Here is a 21,313-nt window from a genome sequence, read left to right on the forward strand (position 1 = left end):
CCCCCCCCCCTCCTACCCCGTCCCAGGAGCCCGTCACGTAGATCCGTCGCGGGATCTCGCGGTACCGGTTCCGTTCTGTTAAACGGCGATACCATCTGCTCGGCAATTTGTGATATTATCTGCTCGGCACAATTTGTGCGACGTGTAACGGCCGAACAACGCGACAACGTCGTCGAATTTCAGTGTCTCGGAAAAATAATCTAAATAATCAAATAATCTGATGAATGAATCGTCTAAATAAGCGGCGCTACATATCTTTCATCTAGGCCAGTTAAAAGCAAAATCATCTTCATCTCATCTAGATGAATCTGAAGCCATCAGAAGGAAACGTTGCACACGGCTGCGAGAAGGGACAGCGGTCGGCGACATCGGCCAGACGGGAGACGCGGCGGAAAAATCGCGGAATGATCATACGCGTTGAAACGGTGCCAATTCCGGATTCCAAGGAGCGCGGATGAAAGCTCTAGCAAAATTCGGTTACTCCATAAAACGACGGAGTCGAACGGTTTATCTCTGTCCTCGTCTGATCGCGCTGTCATCCGACTTACCGCGACTTTTCCGCAACTTCTCCGAGGAAGTCATTCGTCGGGCGATGAAACTTCTCCACGGCGAATCGCGCGTCACGCGTGAAGATCCTGCACATTCTCACGAGGAGACTTTTTCTCGCGATTCTCTCCCCCTTCATCGTCAAGTTTCCGATACGACGTGACAGAATGGCGACGGAATTACGAATGTCTCGGGTGCCGATGCAAGTTTCGAATACAGTCGTGTGATTAAACCTATCTTGTTTAGCTGAATCAGTGCTGTAACAATGCATGTCCGCGCGGTAAAAAACTTGGCGGTTTGGATTCAGTAAAGTCATCAATGCTTTCTCGGACTTCGACCGTTTTAAAATGCGTATCCGCCAGATGATGTTGAAGCGACCGAAATAGGTGTCGCCTTTTTTGCTAAAAAATATCAAAAGAAACAATAAAATATACCCCGAAAAGTATTTTGATTAATGTACTATGAAAGTACTATCGAAGTCGATGAAAATTACCAAGGAAATGTAATTTTCGGACGGATAACAGCCATCTTAATTTCGAACTAACCGAACCGACAGAACCGCGTGCGTTTTACACGTCGTAAGCGGAGTAGGATATCCTGCTAATTCGAAATCCTGTCGAGTAATCCGCTATTGTTCTCTGATACGCCCAAAACACGTATCCCACGGACTTCCGAATGGCCCGTAAGCGTTTTGATCCCCCCCCCCCCCCCCCCCNGTGACGCTTCAATTTTCGTTGGACACTTTCCAAAAGGCGGAACTCGAGCCGCCGAGCTGGACGAAAACATCATCTAACCGCGTATTAACTGGCATTTCCAGCTGCCCCCGCGGTTATCCAGCGGAAGAATTTAATGACCATCCGGATAATAAAGCACGCAAACCCCGGTGACAATCGTCGTTTTACGATAAATGGCGCGGATCTTAAAATATCCTCGCACTTCCGCTCCGACTTTAATCTCGTTCCTTTTCCCGTTAAACGTCAAATTGCTTTATTCAACAATAGGAGAACGCGCAAACGCGTGTAAACCTTATAAGCGCGTAATATTATTCGATATTAAGATGAAAAAGTCTGAGGGAGCCAAATCAGACGAATACGGACGGATGTGGGAGGATTTCGAACTTCAACCCTGTCAACTTTTGCTGAGCGATTACACTTGAATGAGCGGCTATATTGTCGTGGTGAAACAATACTTTTTTTATATTGTCGTGGTGAAACAATACTTTTTTCCTTGACCATTCCAGGGCGTTTTACCTGATTCGTTGCCTTCAGTTTGTCGAAAGGTGTTGCGCAGTATTATTGGCCGGTAACAGTTTTTTTTTCCTTTTTCACGATAATCAATTAGCAAAATTTCTCTGACATCCCAGCCGCAATTTCATTTCCGTCGCGGGTTTTCCCTCTAAATGGAAAAATTGCATGACCTCGAATTACGTTTTTATCCATGACTGAAGACACACAAAGTTACCTGACTTGAATGCTGGTCGAAACCGGACTATTTGACTGATCGGTTTGACGTTAGCAGTCAATTCATCTGAAGGTGTTGCCGACGCAACGACAAAAACGGTCGGAGAAAAGCAACCCCCTAGCGGCGATCCCGGAAACTTTTCAACCTATCCTCGTACAGCGTAAAAGTTTGCAGCAATGTTGCAAACTGTGCAAATTTCTGTGTTGTACAGATTCTAAAACGCGAGGATTAATAGAATAGTCTCGCTCTGAAAATCTCCCTGAAAATTGGGAAAAATAAATCCCGAAGTCGAATCGGTGAAAAATTCCGCGATGTTATTTCCGGCGCCGGTTTGCGTTAAGAGCGTTAATTAATTCTTCGGAAACGATCGATACGCCCGCTTCGCGACCTTCCTTCTTCTTTTTTCCTCCTCCTTTTTCATCTCTTTTTGCCGTACGGTTTCCTCCGGGCGGCGTCCTTAATTATCCGGAAAATTTCACAATAACAACGCGCGACGAGCTGAAATACCGAGGAATTTATCACGCGTTCGCGGCGGAGAATGAGAGAGGATGTACATCGCACTGGCGTTTCGGCGTCTAAACTTTAATCATAGATGACAGATGGAGGGAGAGAGAGAGAGAGAACCGTGGCAAAACGACGTTATTTCGAGTCCGCTCTTTTTATCTTACGCGGGAGAGGATACATATGCCATCTCTCCGTTTTTCTTTCTCGTCTACGCGAAGAAGCCCAAACGCACGTACCCGTTTTATTCCGAGCACGAATCGTCCACCGTCGTACAGACTCACAATGTACGACTGCGACTTTCCTGTCGCGAATGCGAATCCGTTTTCGGCGCAGCCGGCTGTCTCTCTCTCTCTTTTCGAATTTTGGATTTTTCTACCGCATCACGCGAGGCTTTCATTTAACATCGCTCGTACCTACGTGTGCGCTGTCATTTTAAAGTTTCAGTTTCAAATAACTTGCATCTAAACGCAAACTAATGTATTTCCAATGCGCTTGAGGGTAATTTTCCTCCCAGAGCGCAAAACAAATGTTGCTCCTCTCTCTCTCTCCCTCTCTCTTGCTCTTTGTCAGACGCGCGCGCGCGCTCGATTAGTTGTGAGTGTCGCGCAGCTCTCATTTTTCTCGGGGCGCGTAATTGCCCGAAGGAAGCTCGGTAATAACGTTAACACGCAAACACGGCAGCAACACGTGGCACATTATAACGTTCGCGTCTCTACGCTTCTCTCTCTTCAGAATCAACCGGCGAACGATTTGGCAAGCTGCTCTCCTACGCCAGCCCATCCGGAAGCGGAGGCCGAAGAATGGCCGGGGGAGGGGGGGGGTTGGTAATTGGATTAACTTCGTCCAGGCCAGTTACCGAGCCTCTTAAGATTCGAGAACCGAGGAACTTAAGTGACCGCATTCGGAAATGTCGGCGGAGATTTCCTTCCTCGAGGCCGGCCGCAGCGGCGGACTCTAATCGAAAAGCTCGGTTCTTCGGAGGAAACTACCGCCCCCGGTCTTCCGAGTGCTTTCGGAACTACGGGAGAACACGGGCGCTGGCCGCCTTCTCCCGTTTTAAAGATTGTTTAATATTCCAGCGGAATTATACGACCCGCGACACGGATTACTACCCGCATCTTCTTTCACGGCCGCTTGTCGCGTCGATCGATTATCTATGAAGGAGAATTTCTAAAATTGCATCCAACGGCTCCCCAGCGCGGCGACAGGGTCGTCTCCCTCGTCGGAAGTCCCGTCGCACCGATCTACCGTTATTATTTATGCCATTGTTGTATTTGCACTCGTAACGAAATTACCAATTGCCAACCGCGCGACGAACGATTCCCCCGGGGAAAATATCATCTCCGTCGCTCCGTCTTGCTTTTGCTTTTTCCCCTCCCTCCTTGCCGCTATTACCGGAAGAACAGCTTCGATTACGCCGGGAGTCTCAGGCTCTGCTGAAATCGAGGCGGATTATGCTATACGATCCGTGACGATGCGTCAATATTAGTTCGCCGCCGCTTTGTGCACAGCCTACTTCCCGCGCGAAAGAATATCAAGCTATTGAATATCCACACACACACACGCACACGCAAAACACGTGCGCACATACTCGTGTACACCGCGCTGTACTACGCATAGCGACGCCCTGTTAATGTACGCGGGGGTATATATTTGTGTCCGTATATGCCGTTTGTTGTTTCTCGAGCAGTCGCATTAAAACGTCACGCAACACACCGCTCGGCGCGAATTATACCGTGATATCCATTCAGCTGAATCGACCAAATTCTTGTTTGAATACGGACAGGCAAATTTTTCGATTGTAATAACCAAAGTTCGCTTGTCCGAAGGTTTGCTTCTCTGAAGTTTCGGAGAAGTTTCAAAGAACCGAACCTTTGATTCGGAGAAGCCCTGGTTCTTATATGAGCGAAAAATTCGTTTGCCCATGTCCAAGCAAGAATTTAATTGATTCAACTAAATATGAGATTCTCAGTGTAGGCTGATTTAATGTACGTTCAACGTGGCAGCACGCCGATCTTTCGCGAGAGCGAAAGCGCCAGTCGCAAATTTGAAGGGAAATTACGATTTTTCTTTGAAAAATCTTATTCAAACTGCTCCGATAGAAAAGTGCACGTTAATCGTCGGTAATTTGATTGTTAATTTTCGACATTAGCAGCAGCATCTCTCCTCTCTCTCTCTCTCTCTCCCTCTCTCTTTCTCGTTTCGTTTCCTTCAGCTTCGCTCCGTCCGGGATTAAAATATGGGGCTGAAATTAGGGGAGCCCTCCTGTAAAATACCGCTATCATACTTCTTCGCGCGCGCACGTGCCCGGCATTGGGGGAATACCTAAATTACCACTTTGAGAATGTTCACGTTGAGTAATTCGAATACGAACAATACGACTCCTGAGGTATCTATTTCGACTTTCGAGGGGGAACCTATCTTGGCCGCGCAGACGACTGTTAAAATCCTCGTTTCACATCAGGCCGAGAGCGAAAACATAGATTTTCCATTCGTTTCTGCAAGCGGGGAGACACTTATTACGTAAAAAGGAACAACGCACACGCCAACGTGATCTCGCAAGAGAGGAAAAACATTTCAAAGCCAGTCGAATCCCTAATAAAATCCCTCGCCGCGTGTCCCCCCCCCCCTCCCGCCGCTGTCCCCCTTGGATATTGGATTATTTAGCAGCGGTGTCTCCCGCTCGGCCTGGCATAAAACAACCGCGCACAGACTGACCCGGAAAACTTTCAGAAACGAGCAATTCTATTTACGGAGGAAAACGAGTTTCGTTTCGAACGAGAGAGAAATTAATATGTATTTATCGCGCTGTGTCGCGCGGCGCCTGTGATGCTTTCGCGGACCTCCCGCGAACTCCCGTTCGAAAGGAAGGACACCGCGTGCGAAAATTGACTTTCGTCGAGTTAGACGCGCACGGGACCGCGGCGCAAATATAAAAATCCACGAAGCTTCGAGTTAGCGACAAATGCGAGGAGGGACGTGGGAGGAACAGTCGGGGAATTCCTACGGACATTCCGGACTCGCCGTACGAGCTTGTAAAACTTAATAGTTAAAACACGTGCACGTGCACGACGTATTTTCCTCGCGCGGACGAGCAACGGAGACTGGAGGATAGATAATTAGGAATAGCGGGGAAAGTGTTCCGGAATACCTGGAACTGCTCCCGCGGGACAGCTCGATCTCTCGCGAAAGACGCGGAAATTTTCATAATAGGCGCGAAATCCCCAGTCGAAATGTCAGCTCTAACGTAAAACCTTTAGTTCCGCAGCGCAGCGGGGAAGCTGAGGTAGCAAAATTAATTTCAATTCTAGCGATATAATTACTCCTACTTTAATCATAATGAAGTGAAAATAGATCATTCCAACGTAACGTAAAAATTAAATTTGTAGAATTAAATCTGTCAGATTAAAGGCTCAAAAAGGAAGTCGAGAAGAGTGATATCGTCAGAGTAGGTTTTCGCTAATCTATAAGTTACCTAAGTGGGCGAAAATGATCCATGAGAGCGTCTCAAAGTCGGCATCGAAATTTCGACTCGAGAATCGTTCGTTCGCACGTGCACGTTTGAATGCTCGTTTTTATGATAAGAAAAAACGAACGTTTATACGAGCGCGCAAGTTCGCACGCGTTGAGCGAAGAATAACATACAGGCGTACAGCACAACGGTATTCTATTCTCTGCTTGATAGAATATATACCCTGCTTCATATCTTGCGATGTGCGTAGACATACGGTCGATGGTTATAAGCACTGCGAGATATCCTACGTGGATAAATCTATGTTCCGGGCCGCAGCCGACTGAGTAGAAAAACAATTCGCGCGAATATCGATGACGTTGTCACAACTTGAATAGGAAAAAACGATAAAGTGAGCGAAAGAGAGAGAGGGAGAGACAGAGAGAGAGAGACAGAGAGGGATGGAGGGAAGATACACGAAAGAATAAAAATACAATTTATTATCCTGCGATAAGTTTCGTCAGCGTGAGGGTATAAATTTGCGCAAACGATTACCGGCGCAACGTGCAGTAAATGTCGCATACATGACTTCATATTGCTCAAAATACTGAGCTTTCATCGGGAACCCGATTTTACAGAGAGACACGAAAGCACGCGGCATGAATGTGAGTCGGTATACTTTCTGCAAAATTATATATGCATTCATAAATTACATTTACAAAATGAAGAGGGAAAACGAAAAGAAGGCAAAACACACACACACACACATACTCACGGAATGAAGAATTCCCGAATCGAAGGTCTTAATTATTCCTGGAATATGAAAATTCGCCAATTCCTTTCTTTTTTTTTTTTTTATGGAATTCTCGGTGAATGTCCATGGAAGCGTTTGGAGGAACTTAAAGTGCACGCGCACCCGGCAAAAGTTCCCGGCGGATCTCGTTGATCGCGACTGTAACTTCCACGCGATTTTCCGAACTTCGAGAATCGCCGTCACCGATTACACTGTTCATCCCCCCCTCCCCCCTTCCTCCCTCCTCCCTATTCCGGTATGACTGCGAGAAGACACGGGCGAGTAAGCGTAATCCGACCGCGTAAGATGCACTCGGTGAAATCTGATGAAAGTAACGGCCATTTTCGGCCACATCACTATTGCCACGATTTACGGAAGACACACACACAGACACACAGACAGACAGACAGACATCGGGCGGCGTTGCAAACGCCGCCTATGCAGTCTATTAAACATAGATAGGAGTACCGCATTGCCGTGAATCGGCGCGAGGTAGTATTAGAGGTTTGCTGTGTGCGCCGTGCCCGGTCTCTCTCTCTTTCTCTCTCTCTCTCTCTCTCTCTCTCTCCTCACGCCAGGGATTCTCCAAGAAATACATAGGCGATAAAAACAAAATTTTGGTCTGAACTATTTGTCTAATTTAGCGAGAAAATCTCTCGGCAGAGCCCGGCCGGTTTAAGATCAAGTCGCATTTCTCACTAAAAGTTAGCAACAAGACCGAAATTTTCTCGCACATATTGCTGGAATGCCGCCGCTACTGCGAATTATACGTACCACAGATAATTTTCTAGCGGTTACAAAAAGAAAAAACACAGCGATACATTTTATCTGTGCCCATTTAAAATTCTAAGCTGGACCGGCAAAACATTTCCCCGGGTGCGCGTTGTTGTAACGCCGAACGGCTGCGCCCGGCTTTAATTAAAGAGAACTAATTGGCGATCCGACGGACCTCGGGCGTTACCTTTGCGTCCGATCCGTTCCGCTAGCGACAGCTTGCGTTTTAAGCGAAGATCCTGCGAGGATCGAGAGCGAGGAAGCATTAAATTATAATCGACTCGCGCGACACCGGCCGTCTGTTTCGCGCGAAACCGCAACGTGACGTTATTGTTGTTGAAATCCAGCCGCAACTTCCGATCGCGATCTTATTCGTTCATGGCTACGAACGAGCCTCAGGCTTGGACGATCGTGATTTCGCGTTCAGACGCCGAAATGATAGCCGTGTATTCGATTGCGCGAGTAAAAATGCGATTTAAACGCGAGGGAGGGGAGGGGGAGATCTCTCCTCGTGTCGGGAATTCAATTCGTCGGAATTACACCGGTCCCGGTATTCGTCAGGAAAGTTGGGGAAGTTACTTTCGAAAGGTAAGTGTCGGTTAGCAATAGATATTTCAAGCCTTAAGCTTTAAGAAATTGACCAATCACAGTCGAATGTGAAGAGCATAATTAATTGTGATTGGTCAATTCCTTAAAGCTTAAGGCTTAAAGTGCTTATTGACCGACACTTATCGTTACCGTTATCGTACTCAAGAAGTAACGAATCAATTTCCGTTATTCTTTCGCCAAGTTTTCAAGGTTCTTTTTCATGGTTATGCTGAGAGTAAAAATATTAAAAAAATAAACGACACTTGTTGCGTAACTCTAATAATATATTCGCTTAAATCTCTCTCTCTCTCTCTCTCTCTCTCTCTCTTTGTATTCATTTACTTAAATAGAATAAATAATTGCCTTCACGTGAAAAGCTACAGATTAAAACAAAAATGTATACATTTTCTCAACTTAGAAAAACCTTTTTCTCGCTGTAAAAATATAGTATAAATAAACATGTACAAGTAATTATAAACATAATTTTGTTATATGCATAAAGTATGAGTATAAATATTACATAAACACTATAAATTAGTATATCATAAACAAATATATCGTTAGTACACCTATCGAGTAAATTTTCTTCTATTTTTGATATTTTCCTCAATGTAACTTGTGCTCTTCTCATAATACGCATACATGCGCAAAGCAACGATTATATTCGTCACCGTTGTCCAAAAGATATAATTCTATCGTCGTTACTAATCGAAACGATAGAATGTCGTAACCAAATCGTTGCTAAAGAGAAAAAAGGAAGAAGTGTCTCATAACTGTAACTGTACAAATAACGGGTTACTCCTCAATCCCGGCGCTTACGTGTGCGACAATCGATAATACGAAACGAAAAGGCGTTTAATTCTTGAGAATCACTGAAGCACTGAAGCACTCAAACCGGCCGTGTAAAGACTTTACATATATACATATATACATATATAGGCGCGTGTGTTCGCGCGCGCTGCATTGTGATAATAACGAAGCTGTGCCCGCCGCGAGTCGATGTCAGGTCGCAACCTCGCTCTTGCCCTCGGCCTCGTTCGTTATTCTTAACGTCATCACGGCCGCAGTCGAATCTATGCGTGTCTACCGTTTCACCCCCATACTCACCCTCGCCTTCGGCTTGCGCGCGCCTCGACTATGCACGGCGGTGGCGCGGCACGCCTCCGCTATTTCGCCCCTTCGCCGTCATCCATTCATCGCGACTTAACATCCATTTGCCAGGTCCTTCGCCTTCTCTCCGGGGCGAATTTCGCGCGATTTCGCGCGCGAAAAAGCGAGAAACGCGCGAAGATGCGAGGCACCGACGACGACCCCGTTCGATTCTCCGTCGCCTCCAATCGAGCGAGCTTCGCTTCTTCCGCATTAGCGATGCGCGCAAACGAAACTCGGTCGAGAGGCCGGCGTCCGGGCTTTCGTCGCCGCAAAAGAATCGGATCCGTTTGTTTCGCTCGGCGGAAAACCGAGGAGGCGACGGAATGGAAAGATTCGCCGAATTAACGAACAAACCGAACGCGTTCTCGTCGAGGGAAACGGAATTTCTCGTTCCAAGAGCCGAACTTTCGTAAGAACCGGAAGTTCGATTTCCGCCGCGCATTCGGTTTCTTCATTCGTCGCGTTCATTCGACCAATCCTTTTCTTTCGTAGAAAACGAGGAGATAAAGAAATAAATAGATAGATATTTTTATTACAAGCAGTTCCTTTCCTTTAAGCACGTTACAGCTCTCTGTTTGTACAAATACGAATTAATTAGATTAGGCCACTTTGAAACGGAGAAAGTTCCTTACCATTTTGCAAATAACACGCAAATCGTTGAGTCATTAATTAAAGAAGCCTCTTTAAGAGAGACAGAACAGAGAAAAAAAGGGGGGNNNNGGGGGGGGGGGGGGGGAGGGAGGCAGGGAGACGCGCAGAGAACCGCTTGAGAAAGTCATCGAATCGCGCGCACGTCGCCGTCATTGTTCCTCCCCTTCTCGTTCAACGTTCATGTAACAGCCCGCGATTTACAATCCCTCGCACACTCGCGTGTGCGTGCCGCCGGGCTATTTATAGAAATTCTTACACGCACGCGCTATTGTACGCGTCGGGAAACGCGAGGACATTTCATTTAAATACACATTACACGGCCGGCGTGCGGTGCGCGCGCGCTATATTGAAACCTACCGTTATTAAATGCAACGCGCGACGAGAACGGACGACGAACGCAGCCGACGATATTTAACAGCGTTCAAATTCGCCAACAAGGAGAGAGAGAGAAAGAGAGAGAGGGATCTCATCCGCTCGACTTCGACACATGTCCGCGTGAAACGTGAAAATGGAACGCCCGCCAAGGCGCGCGACGAGGAGATCTAAGCCCCGGTGGCAGGAAGCGAATAACCGAGGGCGCAATCTCGCTCTCGCATAGTCCCGAGCGGATCGCAACAGGTGCTTAGACAAAAGATACGGTCTAACCGGTGCGGTCGGATTCAGAAAAGCTCCGTCGCGCCCGGTCGACCCTTTCACATCGATGACGGAGTAATGAGAAGCCGGCGGCCGCTTCTTACCGGCGCCAAAAGCGCCACCGCACTTCCTCACTCTCTCTCTCTCACACACACACACATACAAAATCCGCATCTCAAGTTCACCTTCACTCTCGTCTCGCTCTTGCTCGTCGTCGTCGTCAGCATAAATTATTTTGGCGCGCCGTAAATCGCACTGAGCTTGCACGTCGCGTCCGAATAAGAACGGGTAGAAATCAACCGCGGAACGCCGCGCGACAAGCTTTCGCAAACACGTAGACGTGGTTTAAAGAAATTGGTTGTTGACACCGTTGCGGTTGCTTGACGGAGATACGCCGCCTGCGCTGAATTACGTGCACGTATAAAATAAGTTGCCCAACGATTTGAATACCTTTTCTCGGCGTACTTCCGAACGCAAGAGATGGGAGTCCGATGACCCGGGGGAAAATGATTATATATGATTATATAATTATATAAAATCATGTATGAATTTTGCCCGTGCATGTGGTCACGTGTATGATCATGTATGTCCGTACGAAAAAAGTTATGTCATTGAATTAAACGTCGATATCATGTCGGGAGCGCGAGTAGCCGAAAGCACTTACTTCCATTGTATTTGCATATACTTTGCAAGCACGGGCAAATTTTCGAGAACGATCTTTCCTTTCCCGGGGAGGGAAATCATTTTTCGAAAGGAAAGAAAAAACGAGTGGCTCCGATCGGGCCCGTCTGCTGTATTCCGAGGTGCGCCGAGGAAGGAGTGTTCAATCCTAATTGTGCGACCTAACGTGGAGACGAGAAAGAGAAATTTATATGACGCGAGAGAAGGCCGGGTTCGAAGGGGCGAGAAGAAAGTGACGGGTAAAACAAACAAACACGCCGTCGATCGTGGGTGGATTTATGATACTTTTCAGTGGCGCGATTAACCGGCGAAGCGGTTTAACGCGCGATATCAACCGTAACGACCCGATGTCCACGATCGTAAATAGAAAGCAGGTGTTTAAGGTATCAGCGGCTGTGCATCTTATCCTACGAGCCAATCTGCGCAGACTTCGCTCGAGGGGGGAGTAATCGTGTTTGCCGAACTGATTACATTTACACAAGTGATAAGGCGGCCGGGTAAACGACGACGATAGTTATGAAATGCCGTAATAGTAAAGCTTTCGAATATCAAGATGCATTATGCAAAGTAACGAGGTGTAAAAATAATACCGCGCGCTCTTAACGCTCGCTCGCCCGCCCGCCGCCCTGAATTCCCCGCGTCGCGAAACGTGAGTTAATGTACGACACGTCGATACGTGTAATACCGATACTGCAAGCACGATTCAACTGAAAAACCCAAACACCCGACTCGAAATTCAAATCTCTGAGTATCTCATCTGTGGGTGAGTTTCAAGTAAACGATTCGATTGAATGACGCATCTGAGGTAAAGAAATCTTCTATCGGCGCAGGAAGGAGGAAGGTGATTTTGCTACACGTCAATGCGCGGCCGCACATGGCGAAAACAATCTTGGAAGTTATCTTCGATAATTCTCCCTCATGCGGCGTATTTTCCAGACGCCCCCCCTTCGGAATACCATCTTTCCCGATCCCTGCAAAATCACCCGGTTGATTCCCAGTTCGAGTCTCCCGTGGAGATCGACAAAAGCATCGATATGTTCATCAACTCGAGACCATCCTTCTTCCGAAGCGGATTTCGTCGGTTATCCGAAAGATGACAGAAGTGTGAAGAAAGTAACGGAGACTATTTCGAAGGCTGAATGATCATTCGTCTTTTTTGTCAACAAACAACATATTTTCTTGAAAAAGGCTGAGAATTAAATAGTACGCCTAATACATACATCAGATTTACTTTTCAATTTCCAATGAAAATAATTCACTAAAATTGATTCGGAATGAATAATTAACCCTATATAAGTGAAAAATCGCTCAAATTCGAACGATTCGATTTACTATTCAAGTGATATTTTATCTCGAGAAATTTCAAGAACGAAACACAAACCCCTGTAGGTAAATAGCGCGTCGAACGTACATCGTCATCGGACGATTTCGTGAAAAGCAAGAAAGATATCTCCGAGATATCTTTTCTACGTTGTTCCCGTATCTGTCGCGTGCCACGATTATTTAATCTCCCCGTTTCGTGCACACCACATATCCAGACGTACGGCGTATTTATTAGTTTACTCGTGTCGCAGTGGCATATCGATCGCCACAATGGAACGATTAATAGCAACGAAACGCGATCGCGCCGTTCTCGTTCATTCCGTGCTATTCTTAATCGCGTATCAATTGAGTGTCCCACTTATGCTTTTATTCTGGTCACGCATCCGATCGTGGAAGCGCTTCAAGCGGATATCTCGCGTCCGCGAGGTTTCGCCAGCGTGAAAAAATACTGCGTGCGAAGATACGGCGCGTGGGCAGCCCGCTTGCGAGTTTCTCCGGCCTCGAAATTTCTTCCCGGGACCATCTTCGGGAGTTTCTCCGGGACCATCCGGTGTGTCTCACGGAGGGCGATTCGCCTAAACGCAATTCGCGCGAAAAAGCAGTCGGGAGCCGAGGAAGGGAGACGGATTCTCCCATAATAGGGATTTTCATACGAGCCTCGATGAATCTCGAGACGCAGCTCGGCACGCGAAGAGCGAGATATCCTTCTCGATTTCATCGGGAGCGAGATTTATTTACCGCCGAGGAATTTCAGATGTATGCGCAAATCTCTTGATTGCATCGAGATGGATTTATCCCGGCTGTGAATTCCACGGTGAATTATTTGACACGACGAAAAGGACGAAAACCGGCCTCTGTCTCGCGAATTCGATTAGAACAGCGTAACGATTCGATAGCGCGTCCTTATATACTCCCGCGGATATACACAGAAATCGGTGTTAACCCGCTCTAAGTCTACAGAGACTTTCCGCTTCGGTGAGTCTCAGCGTTCGAATTCAATGAGTTATAACTCGCGAGTTAGGACTCGTCTCTCGGTACCTCGAGAGATATTTGATAAGAGCGAATCGATCGCGCGCGCGCGCGTTCGCCCGTCGAAGAACCCCCGACGATTCGAGCGGAGATACCGCTCTGCCGTTGGCGGCGCGGCTTCGCCTTTATATCAGCGACATAATATTTCAGCATCCCTCCTCCCCCTCCTGAACATCCGATTCACACGTTTTCCATTAATTTCGAGAATATCATCGTCGTCGATCGCGCGCGCCGCAAATGAATGGCCGCTGCAACCAAGGCGAAGTTTGCAATAACTAGCGAGCGAGCGCGGAACCGGTTTGCGGAGAAAATAATAGACAACGCCGGAGAGAGAGAGAGAGAGAGAGAGCGGGGATGGCAGATGAGAACAAACGCATAGATTCAGCAAGTTCTAATGAGAGACAAATGCCGAACGGTAGATTCAATTTTCGCCGGTGGACGAGTGGAAAGGCAATTTTCCGGCTTCTCTCAATTTCCGGCGGCGAAACGGCTGGAATTCATCGGCCGCCGGATATTTTAGTATATCCGTCGTCGTATCACGCTAAACTCGCTGTGATCGGCCGCATAATAACGGTTAAGCCTATCATATGTGTGAGCAAAAAGTTATTCAATTTTACCGCAGACACGTGTTTACAGCGCGACTGTGCGGCGCACTAATTACGCCGCGCGCGATAAGGGGAGCGTGGAAAAGAGAGGCAAAAGAAAACGAAGGGAATAACGCGCGAGTATCCTGCTTTTACGATTCCCTTTGCTCCCTCGCGAAAAAGGGAAAGCCAGGAGCGCCGGCCGCGTGCACGATTCCTTTGCACTGCAGGAACGGAGTTTACGGTCTCATTTTCGTTCGAGCGTCGTGCTGTCGCGTAATTAAAACGGCCGATTTCAACGCACTTAACTTAAACGTTCGAGATAAAGGGCGCTTGAAAAATAATAGTCCGTCGTCCCCGTGTAAAGTTTATTTACTCGCGCGCCCCGCCGGGATAAATCATCGGGATGTATCTCTGCGTCTCTCCTACACAAGATCCGCATTCCTGCTGAGTCCGTACTTTTTGAAAGATATTTCACCCTTTCTGCCGCTGGCACGCGACGCGCGAGACGTTGGTAAACATATTTACACCGTTGCGCGAACGAATAGGCGACAGTCGTCTCAGGCGAAGGAAAATGTTTGCACAGTATCCCAAAGCGAAGTCCTGTCCGCCCGTGTCGTCCCTGCTTGCTGCGGTATAGTCGAGCCGCGCCTAAAACGCGATGTTCCCCGAGAATCTTCGGGGCGAAAGAACATTCCTCAACGTCCGGCCTCTGCCGGTGGCTGAAATTCCATACGGCGGAATAAAATCGCTCGGAGGAATCGCGCTCACCTGGCCGAAGGACCCAACATTCGTCAGTATCGAGAGAGAGCGAGCGACTTTCTAAAGGAATCGACCCTCGTTTCTCTGCCGTTCGCTCAGCCGGAAATTAAATAATGCGACAACCCCGTCGTCGTATTTTTCACGATACAATCTAAGGAAAGACGAAGGGAAGCGAGAGAGAGAGAGAGAAAGAGAGAGAGAGAAATGTAAGATAGCATAAAAATATAAATTTAAATATCCACAAAACGGGGAATTTATATGAAATCAAGATTGTGTTAACTTGAAAATTTGTAAGAACATGTAAAGACTTAAATAAAGTAAATTAAGTAAAATCAAATGAAGAAATTTGTGAGTTCCGAAATTACTTTACGCGTTATTAATGTTAAGTTTTTTGTCATTATTATAAAATATCTACGAAACTTTATTATATATATAAGCGAATATATTTATTTGTTTATTGATATAACAAAACGCGATGAACCAACATGAAAAGTATGACATATCATACACACTTTTCATGTTGGTTGATCGTGTATTGTTTTAAGCGCAACATCGCAGTCTTATCGAGCCTCTCACCAACGAGGAGACTAAAGATGACTAAAGACGCCCCTCAAACGCCGGCCCACGCGTTTACCTCGGCCGTACAGCTCGAAGTATACATGAATTCAAGAGAGACAGGGAGAATTGGCCACGAGTTGATTAACGAGTCTACTTGAAAAGAGTGGCGGGAGCGACGAAGAAGGTGGACGAGAACCGGGCGGGGAAACTCGCGAGAAGACAGACGAGATGCGAGACGGCTGCCTCGAAGAACGAGCGCCCTTGTCGATGTCATATACCTGCTCGTCACGCTCTACCGTTCGCGAAAGTCGACGATGGGACAATGCTTACACGAACAGCGACACACGTAAAACTCACGGGATCAGTAAAGACGCGCGCGGAGATGAAAACATCGCCGATGGCGCTCGAAGGTGGCCAAGTGGAAACAGACCGGATACGACGCGACACGGCGCCGTGACAAATCGGACCTCTCGGCGGGGAATTTGCACGGCGGTATCAAACACCCCGATGGAGAATGACGGGGGAAGCAAGGCGAAGGAGCCCGGTCTATCTGCGCGATGTTCCTTTCTTTCACGGCCGAGGCGGCGTGTTTGCGCTCTCTCGCGTCCCGGCTCTTCAGCGGGGCAAATCGAAGCCATCGAGTTTCAATCATCCCGCGCTCGCGCTTTGTCACCTGGACGAGTGTCGCCGATAACTTTCAACGACGAGAGCCCTACCTACATTTTCGCGCACCGTCGCGCGTAATTTCAACGCTCTTTGCAACGGGACACGATGCCCCGTAACCCGTTATCCGCTCCCTCGAGCGCGGAAATTCAGCCGGGGAAACGCGACTCACCGGGTGATTTCCACTTTTAAGCGCGTGCTACTTTTTCGCGAGAACTCAATTAGTCCCGGCCTACAATAAATACTTTCACCTCTGAGCCTTAAGAAATTGGCCGATCACGGGCGAGCTATAAAAGAACAATCAATCCTGATTGGTCGATTTCTTCAGGCTCGGAGCTGAAATTCTCAGCGCTGCTGGCGAATTTGTTTCCACCGCCGCTACGTCGGCAAACATTCGCAAAATTGCTTTCCTCGGCAATAAGCAAGCGAAGAGAAGGGACGACGAGTACTCACTGATTGAGCGTCCGGTCGTTGCTGCCGGTGGTCGCCGAACCCTGCACCCCGGAAGCGGCAGCGGCGGCAGTGGACCCCGAGTCGTGATGCCGGCGCTCCTTGTGGACGATGCCCATCAGCTTCATCCACGGGTTGTTGGCCGCATGGGTGCCCATGCCGCCGCTCTGCCACATTGCGCTCGCCAGCCTCGCTCCTTATGCGGGAGCCCGGCTCGGGCTCCGACTTGTCTTCGAACCTGGCCGCGAGCTGCGGCCTACCGGGACTAACCTCCTCCTTCTCCTTCGTTTCGTCCTGTCCCGTCGGATCGGCCAACGGGAGCACCTCGTCCTTCGGCCTGACGACGAATTCCACGGCCTGGCGACGACCTCCTCCTCCTTCCTCCTCGGCACTCGTCTCGTGACGGGCGACGGGCCCGACGGGCGGGACGCGCGACTCGGGATCCTCCGGGACCTCTAAGCGACGAGGGCCCGCACGGCGCAGCTGCACTGGGTAGGTGCGAGGTGCCCTGCGCGGCCCCGTAGGCTCCCGGCACCCGAGCACCTCCACCATCTAATCCTTCGTTTCGTCACAAGGCTTCGCCCCGTACCCCCCGCGCCCCGCCACGGCCTTCGTTCCTGCGTTCTTCTTCTCCCGTTCCCTCCGAGCTCTCCTCCCCCAGCGACGCCTGAGGGACCTCGTCGTTCTCGCAGCAGCTGCTGCTGCTGCTTAACGAGCCCCTGTCTCTCCCCCTGCGTTCGGCGACGAAGGCTCTTCCTCCTCCCCGGCGAATGTTGAACTATCCGCTGCTCGGACGACGAGGCAGACGGATTTAACGGTGTGTGTGCGCGCGCGCGTCGACGGCGAAGTGACGCAGGACGGGAGGACTTCGCGCGGGAATTAAATTCTTCCGCGAGTTCCTCCGCGCGCGCCGAGAGATGCGGATAGGATTGCTTCTCTTTCGGAGAAGGGATCCTTATTGGATGATCCCGGTCGATCGGTCACGTATTATTGAATAGCGCGCGGCCGGTTGCGTCTCTCGAGCCGCCGTTGAAATATCTTCGCGTCGTCGCGCACGACGTCGTACACGGCCGGCCGACACGACGGATAATTATTTATTATCGCGGTCGATAACGCGGGGGAACAGGTAAACATGCTCGCTTCCTCTCGCGGAATTCTCTATCGAGATTCGCGAGCTGCGACGGTTTTTCGAGCTCTCGGCCCCTTCTAAAATTATGAAGGAGGAGTCGCGGAAATATCGGCCGATCTCGGGGAAAGATTGGAGATCGGAGGAGAAATTTCATCGCATGCTCGGATGCTCGCGAAACGTTCCTCGGCTTTGTCTTGTAAATAAGAGCGAACACTCGCGCATCGCCCGAGCAACATCCCGTCATAGCCCGAATCGAGGGCATGTCTAATTAACGAGAGGATTCGGAGCGCCTAAATTTCGGCGGAATATATATTTTGATTCTCCTTTAAGGAGAAATGGGATAGAACTTATCCGGGATAATGGTAGAAAGGGATGAAGACTGGTAAGAATAGGTAAGAGGAAAGTAAGAAAGCGGTGAATTTTGTAAAGGATAAGAAAAATAGTGAAAGTTGTGAACAAAGGAGGTAGCTAAAGGTTAAGCGGAGTTCGTTTCGATGTAGAAATGTAAGGTAAAATGTAAATAGTAGAATGTGTGCAATGTAATATAAAGTAAAATAAAGTAGGATGAGCGGGTGTAAACTAAGTAGAGGCGGAAGTAGATTTAAGAAAAGGATAGAGATGTAAGAAGTTTTTCAGAGGAGAAGTTGTAAGTGTCATTAAGCAAGTAGTAATTTAAAGTAACTTGTATGTTTATTCAAATAAGTGCAATTTCTGTGACACGAAGGTTTAGTTTCCTTTAGTTTCGACCGAATACGTAAAATGAATACGTAAAATTTATAAGTAGAGAATATACGGAGTGTGTGTATGCGCGTGTGGCAGAATGAATTTTAGAGCAAATGTAAACCAAGTCCCTTCCTGGCGATGTAAGCTGAAGTAACAATAAAACTGTGCTGTATATATCGACCCTTTGAATTTCTCGGCAATTAATTTCAGATCGCCTGCGAACGGATGTTACATACGAGATGCGTTTGGAGACGCGAGTCTTAATTTTTAATTAAAACTTGCCGTATCCTTTACCTCATCGCAGAGAGAGATAGAGCGAGAAAGAGAGGAGGCAGATGTGTAAACAAGTTCTCTGGAAATAATTTGACTCAGCGCGCGCTAATCAGCCACTCGGGGGGACCAAAAGTTCCCTCCCTCGGAGGGAAGCGGAGCGTGAAAGATAAATATTTATTTAACGACGCGAGATACTTAGTTCCTCTGTAGCGATGCGCTATTAATAAAGGCATTATCGCGGGGGAACGAGGTTAAACCGGGAAGAAAAGAAAAAAAGGAGAACGGCGGAGGGAAAAAATGGAATTACTTCCACCCTCTCGGGAGGCGTCACGAGCCGGCCGTCCGATTCGCAAAGAAGATTCACGGGACGATTTCCGAGATTATCCTGCGAACTGCTCGTGATCATAATTACAGACCGGATATCTGAGATGGTAATTACACACCGACGCGATGCCAAGTTATATCGGCATTTTCATCGACGAAAGATACCCGAAGTCGGTCGCAAACGGCGCAAATATCGTTACGTTGACGTTGAGCAGCGAATGGATCTCGAGACGAGAGAGAAAGAGAGCGAACGATTGATCCAGGAAAGAGATTTCGTGGGATTCTTCGAGAAAAACAGAAATAAGACGGGCGTAATCGCGAAAAATGTCGACGGGGTTCACACCCGTCGTCCGAACTTGCGAAGAAATTTACGGCTAATCGAGTGCCCCGCGAGTTCAAACGTGCACACATACCGTGCGAATTCTAATGCACACGGCGGTTGGATGTTTTTCATAGTAAAGAGTTAAAGAGGCGTGCGCTTCAAAGGTTCGAAGAGCTTCAAAGAGGCAAAAGGATGAAAAAAAATGCCCATAACGCTTGTATGCCGGCCGACGCGCGCGCGCGCGCATACCAGATGCATAAGAACCGCAAACAGTTCACTATCGATCCTCTTAAAAATATCTGCAAATCGGCGTGGTAATGGCCGAGGCTCTCCCTCTCTCTCTCTCTTACAACATTAACATTACAAATTAACCAATTTTAGAGCTAAACTTTCTTTTTCCTTAAACACATGTAACTGAAAATTATTTTTTAACCCACGCTCTAAAGTGGGCCTTTCATTCCTTTTTTACTTTCCTTTTGCTTTCGCACAATAATTATTTTCGTTCACGTGATTTGGAATCAGCAGAATATATTGTTACTTCTTTTCGATTCTACCGTGTATCTCGTTTGGTTTTACAGGGAGGATGCAATAAACGCTGCTCACTCTCTCTTTCTCTCTCCCTTTATCTATCTATCTTTCGTCAGAGAGGTGTCGCGTCGCGGGATGCGTGGACACATTAAGCCGGATCCATTTTTGTCGCCGGCTCGCCAACACGACACGGCTGTGGCAAACTTTCGCGTCTGGTATGGCGAGATTCCGTATATACGATGAAAGGGAAGGGGGCTAACCACACGGCGCACACGTACGTGTAGACACACGCGGAGAGGAAAATACAGGGAGGGGGAATTCTAGTGTGAGAGTTGCGATAAATTGACCATTGAAATATAACGCGGAAATAATGTGTCCGATGATTTAAAGGGTAGAAGTTTATATCGCGACCTTGCTCGTGGCTGGCGCAGCAGTGTCCCTCCCCTCGAGTAAATAACCGGCTAAGGGTGAATCTCTGCCGGGGAGATTCGTACTTAGCAGTTTCTCGGCCGTGTCTGTTTGAACTAACAAGGGAAGGGTCTCAGCCGTTTCGTCGTTTTCCATTCAGGCTTTATGCGGAAACGTTGCGGGTGGAAGCCAATAACATATTCCGCAAGTTACAGCCCCTATCTTCGCGTTGGGCAAGAAACGGTGGTATGTAATAACCTGGCAGGGTGTCCGGTGATCCTGAAAGCGGCCGAATATTTCACGATGCATTTTAGAAGACAATGTTTCGGACAAAAGTTTCAAGGTTTCAAAAAGCGCATTCAACGGCAGCACGAGTGTGACCATTGGTAGCGTCGCCAAGGTCAAACCAAGGTGGACCCAATCTTTCTCAACGGAAACCTCTACTTTTCATCGCATCATCTCGTTCCACTGATTAATTTGACCAACTTTCGTCCGAGATATTTTCCTCGAAAGCGCATTCTTCATGAAATATTCGTCTTCTCCAGATTTTTCGGACACCCTGCACGGCAGGGTTTATTGTACCGTCATATTTTTTTTTTTTAACGCAAAGATAATAACACCGTAACTTGCGGAATATATTATCGGTTTCGCTCGCAACATTTCTTGAATGAGCTTCAATCGAAGAACGACGAAACAGCTGAGCCGCCTCCCTCGCGAGCGTTAATTTTACTTTCATCGTGGATCGCGTACGCCCGACGATCCTCCGCCGACAATCTCGGAGACGCCGTGTTCCTCCGCATATCTACATATACATACGGCTATTATCCGGAGCGCATTGCGCTCTCCTCCGCAGGAGAGATCCGGAAAGTCAGAGGGATAAGCCCGGCGCGCGCGGTGCGCAATCCTCAGCCGTCCTGCGCAAATTCCAGGACACCGCCGCCGCGGTATCGCCCTCCTCCTTCTCCGTCTCCTTCGCCGTCCCCCCCTCCCCCCTCCTCCTCCC

The 21,313-nt window shown here is 48.2% G+C and overlaps 1 protein-coding gene across 4 annotated transcripts in view; it reads right to left on the reverse strand.

Moving 5' to 3' along the window:
- LOC106750378 overlaps positions 1 to 21,313 on the reverse strand; it is a 31,412-nt gene that overhangs the window by 6,707 nt on the left and 3,392 nt on the right. For 3 of the 4 annotated variants that reach the window (XM_014630699.1, XM_014630698.1, XM_014630701.1), the window contains one exon: positions 16,607 to 17,388. In XM_014630699.1, the coding sequence (XP_014486185.1) occupies positions 16,607 to 17,155 (549 nt within the window). In that variant the 5' untranslated portion in view covers positions 17,156 to 17,388. Of the gene's footprint in view, positions 1 to 16,606; positions 17,389 to 21,126; positions 21,282 to 21,313 lie in introns of those variants that run through there. The other variant, XM_014630700.1, reaches the window with a different exon arrangement.

Source organism: Dinoponera quadriceps, unplaced genomic scaffold, assembly GCF_001313825.1.
Source record: "Dinoponera quadriceps isolate SergipeBrazil2010 unplaced genomic scaffold, ASM131382v1 scaffold5230, whole genome shotgun sequence".
Lineage (NCBI taxonomy): Eukaryota > Metazoa > Arthropoda > Insecta > Hymenoptera > Formicidae > Dinoponera > Dinoponera quadriceps.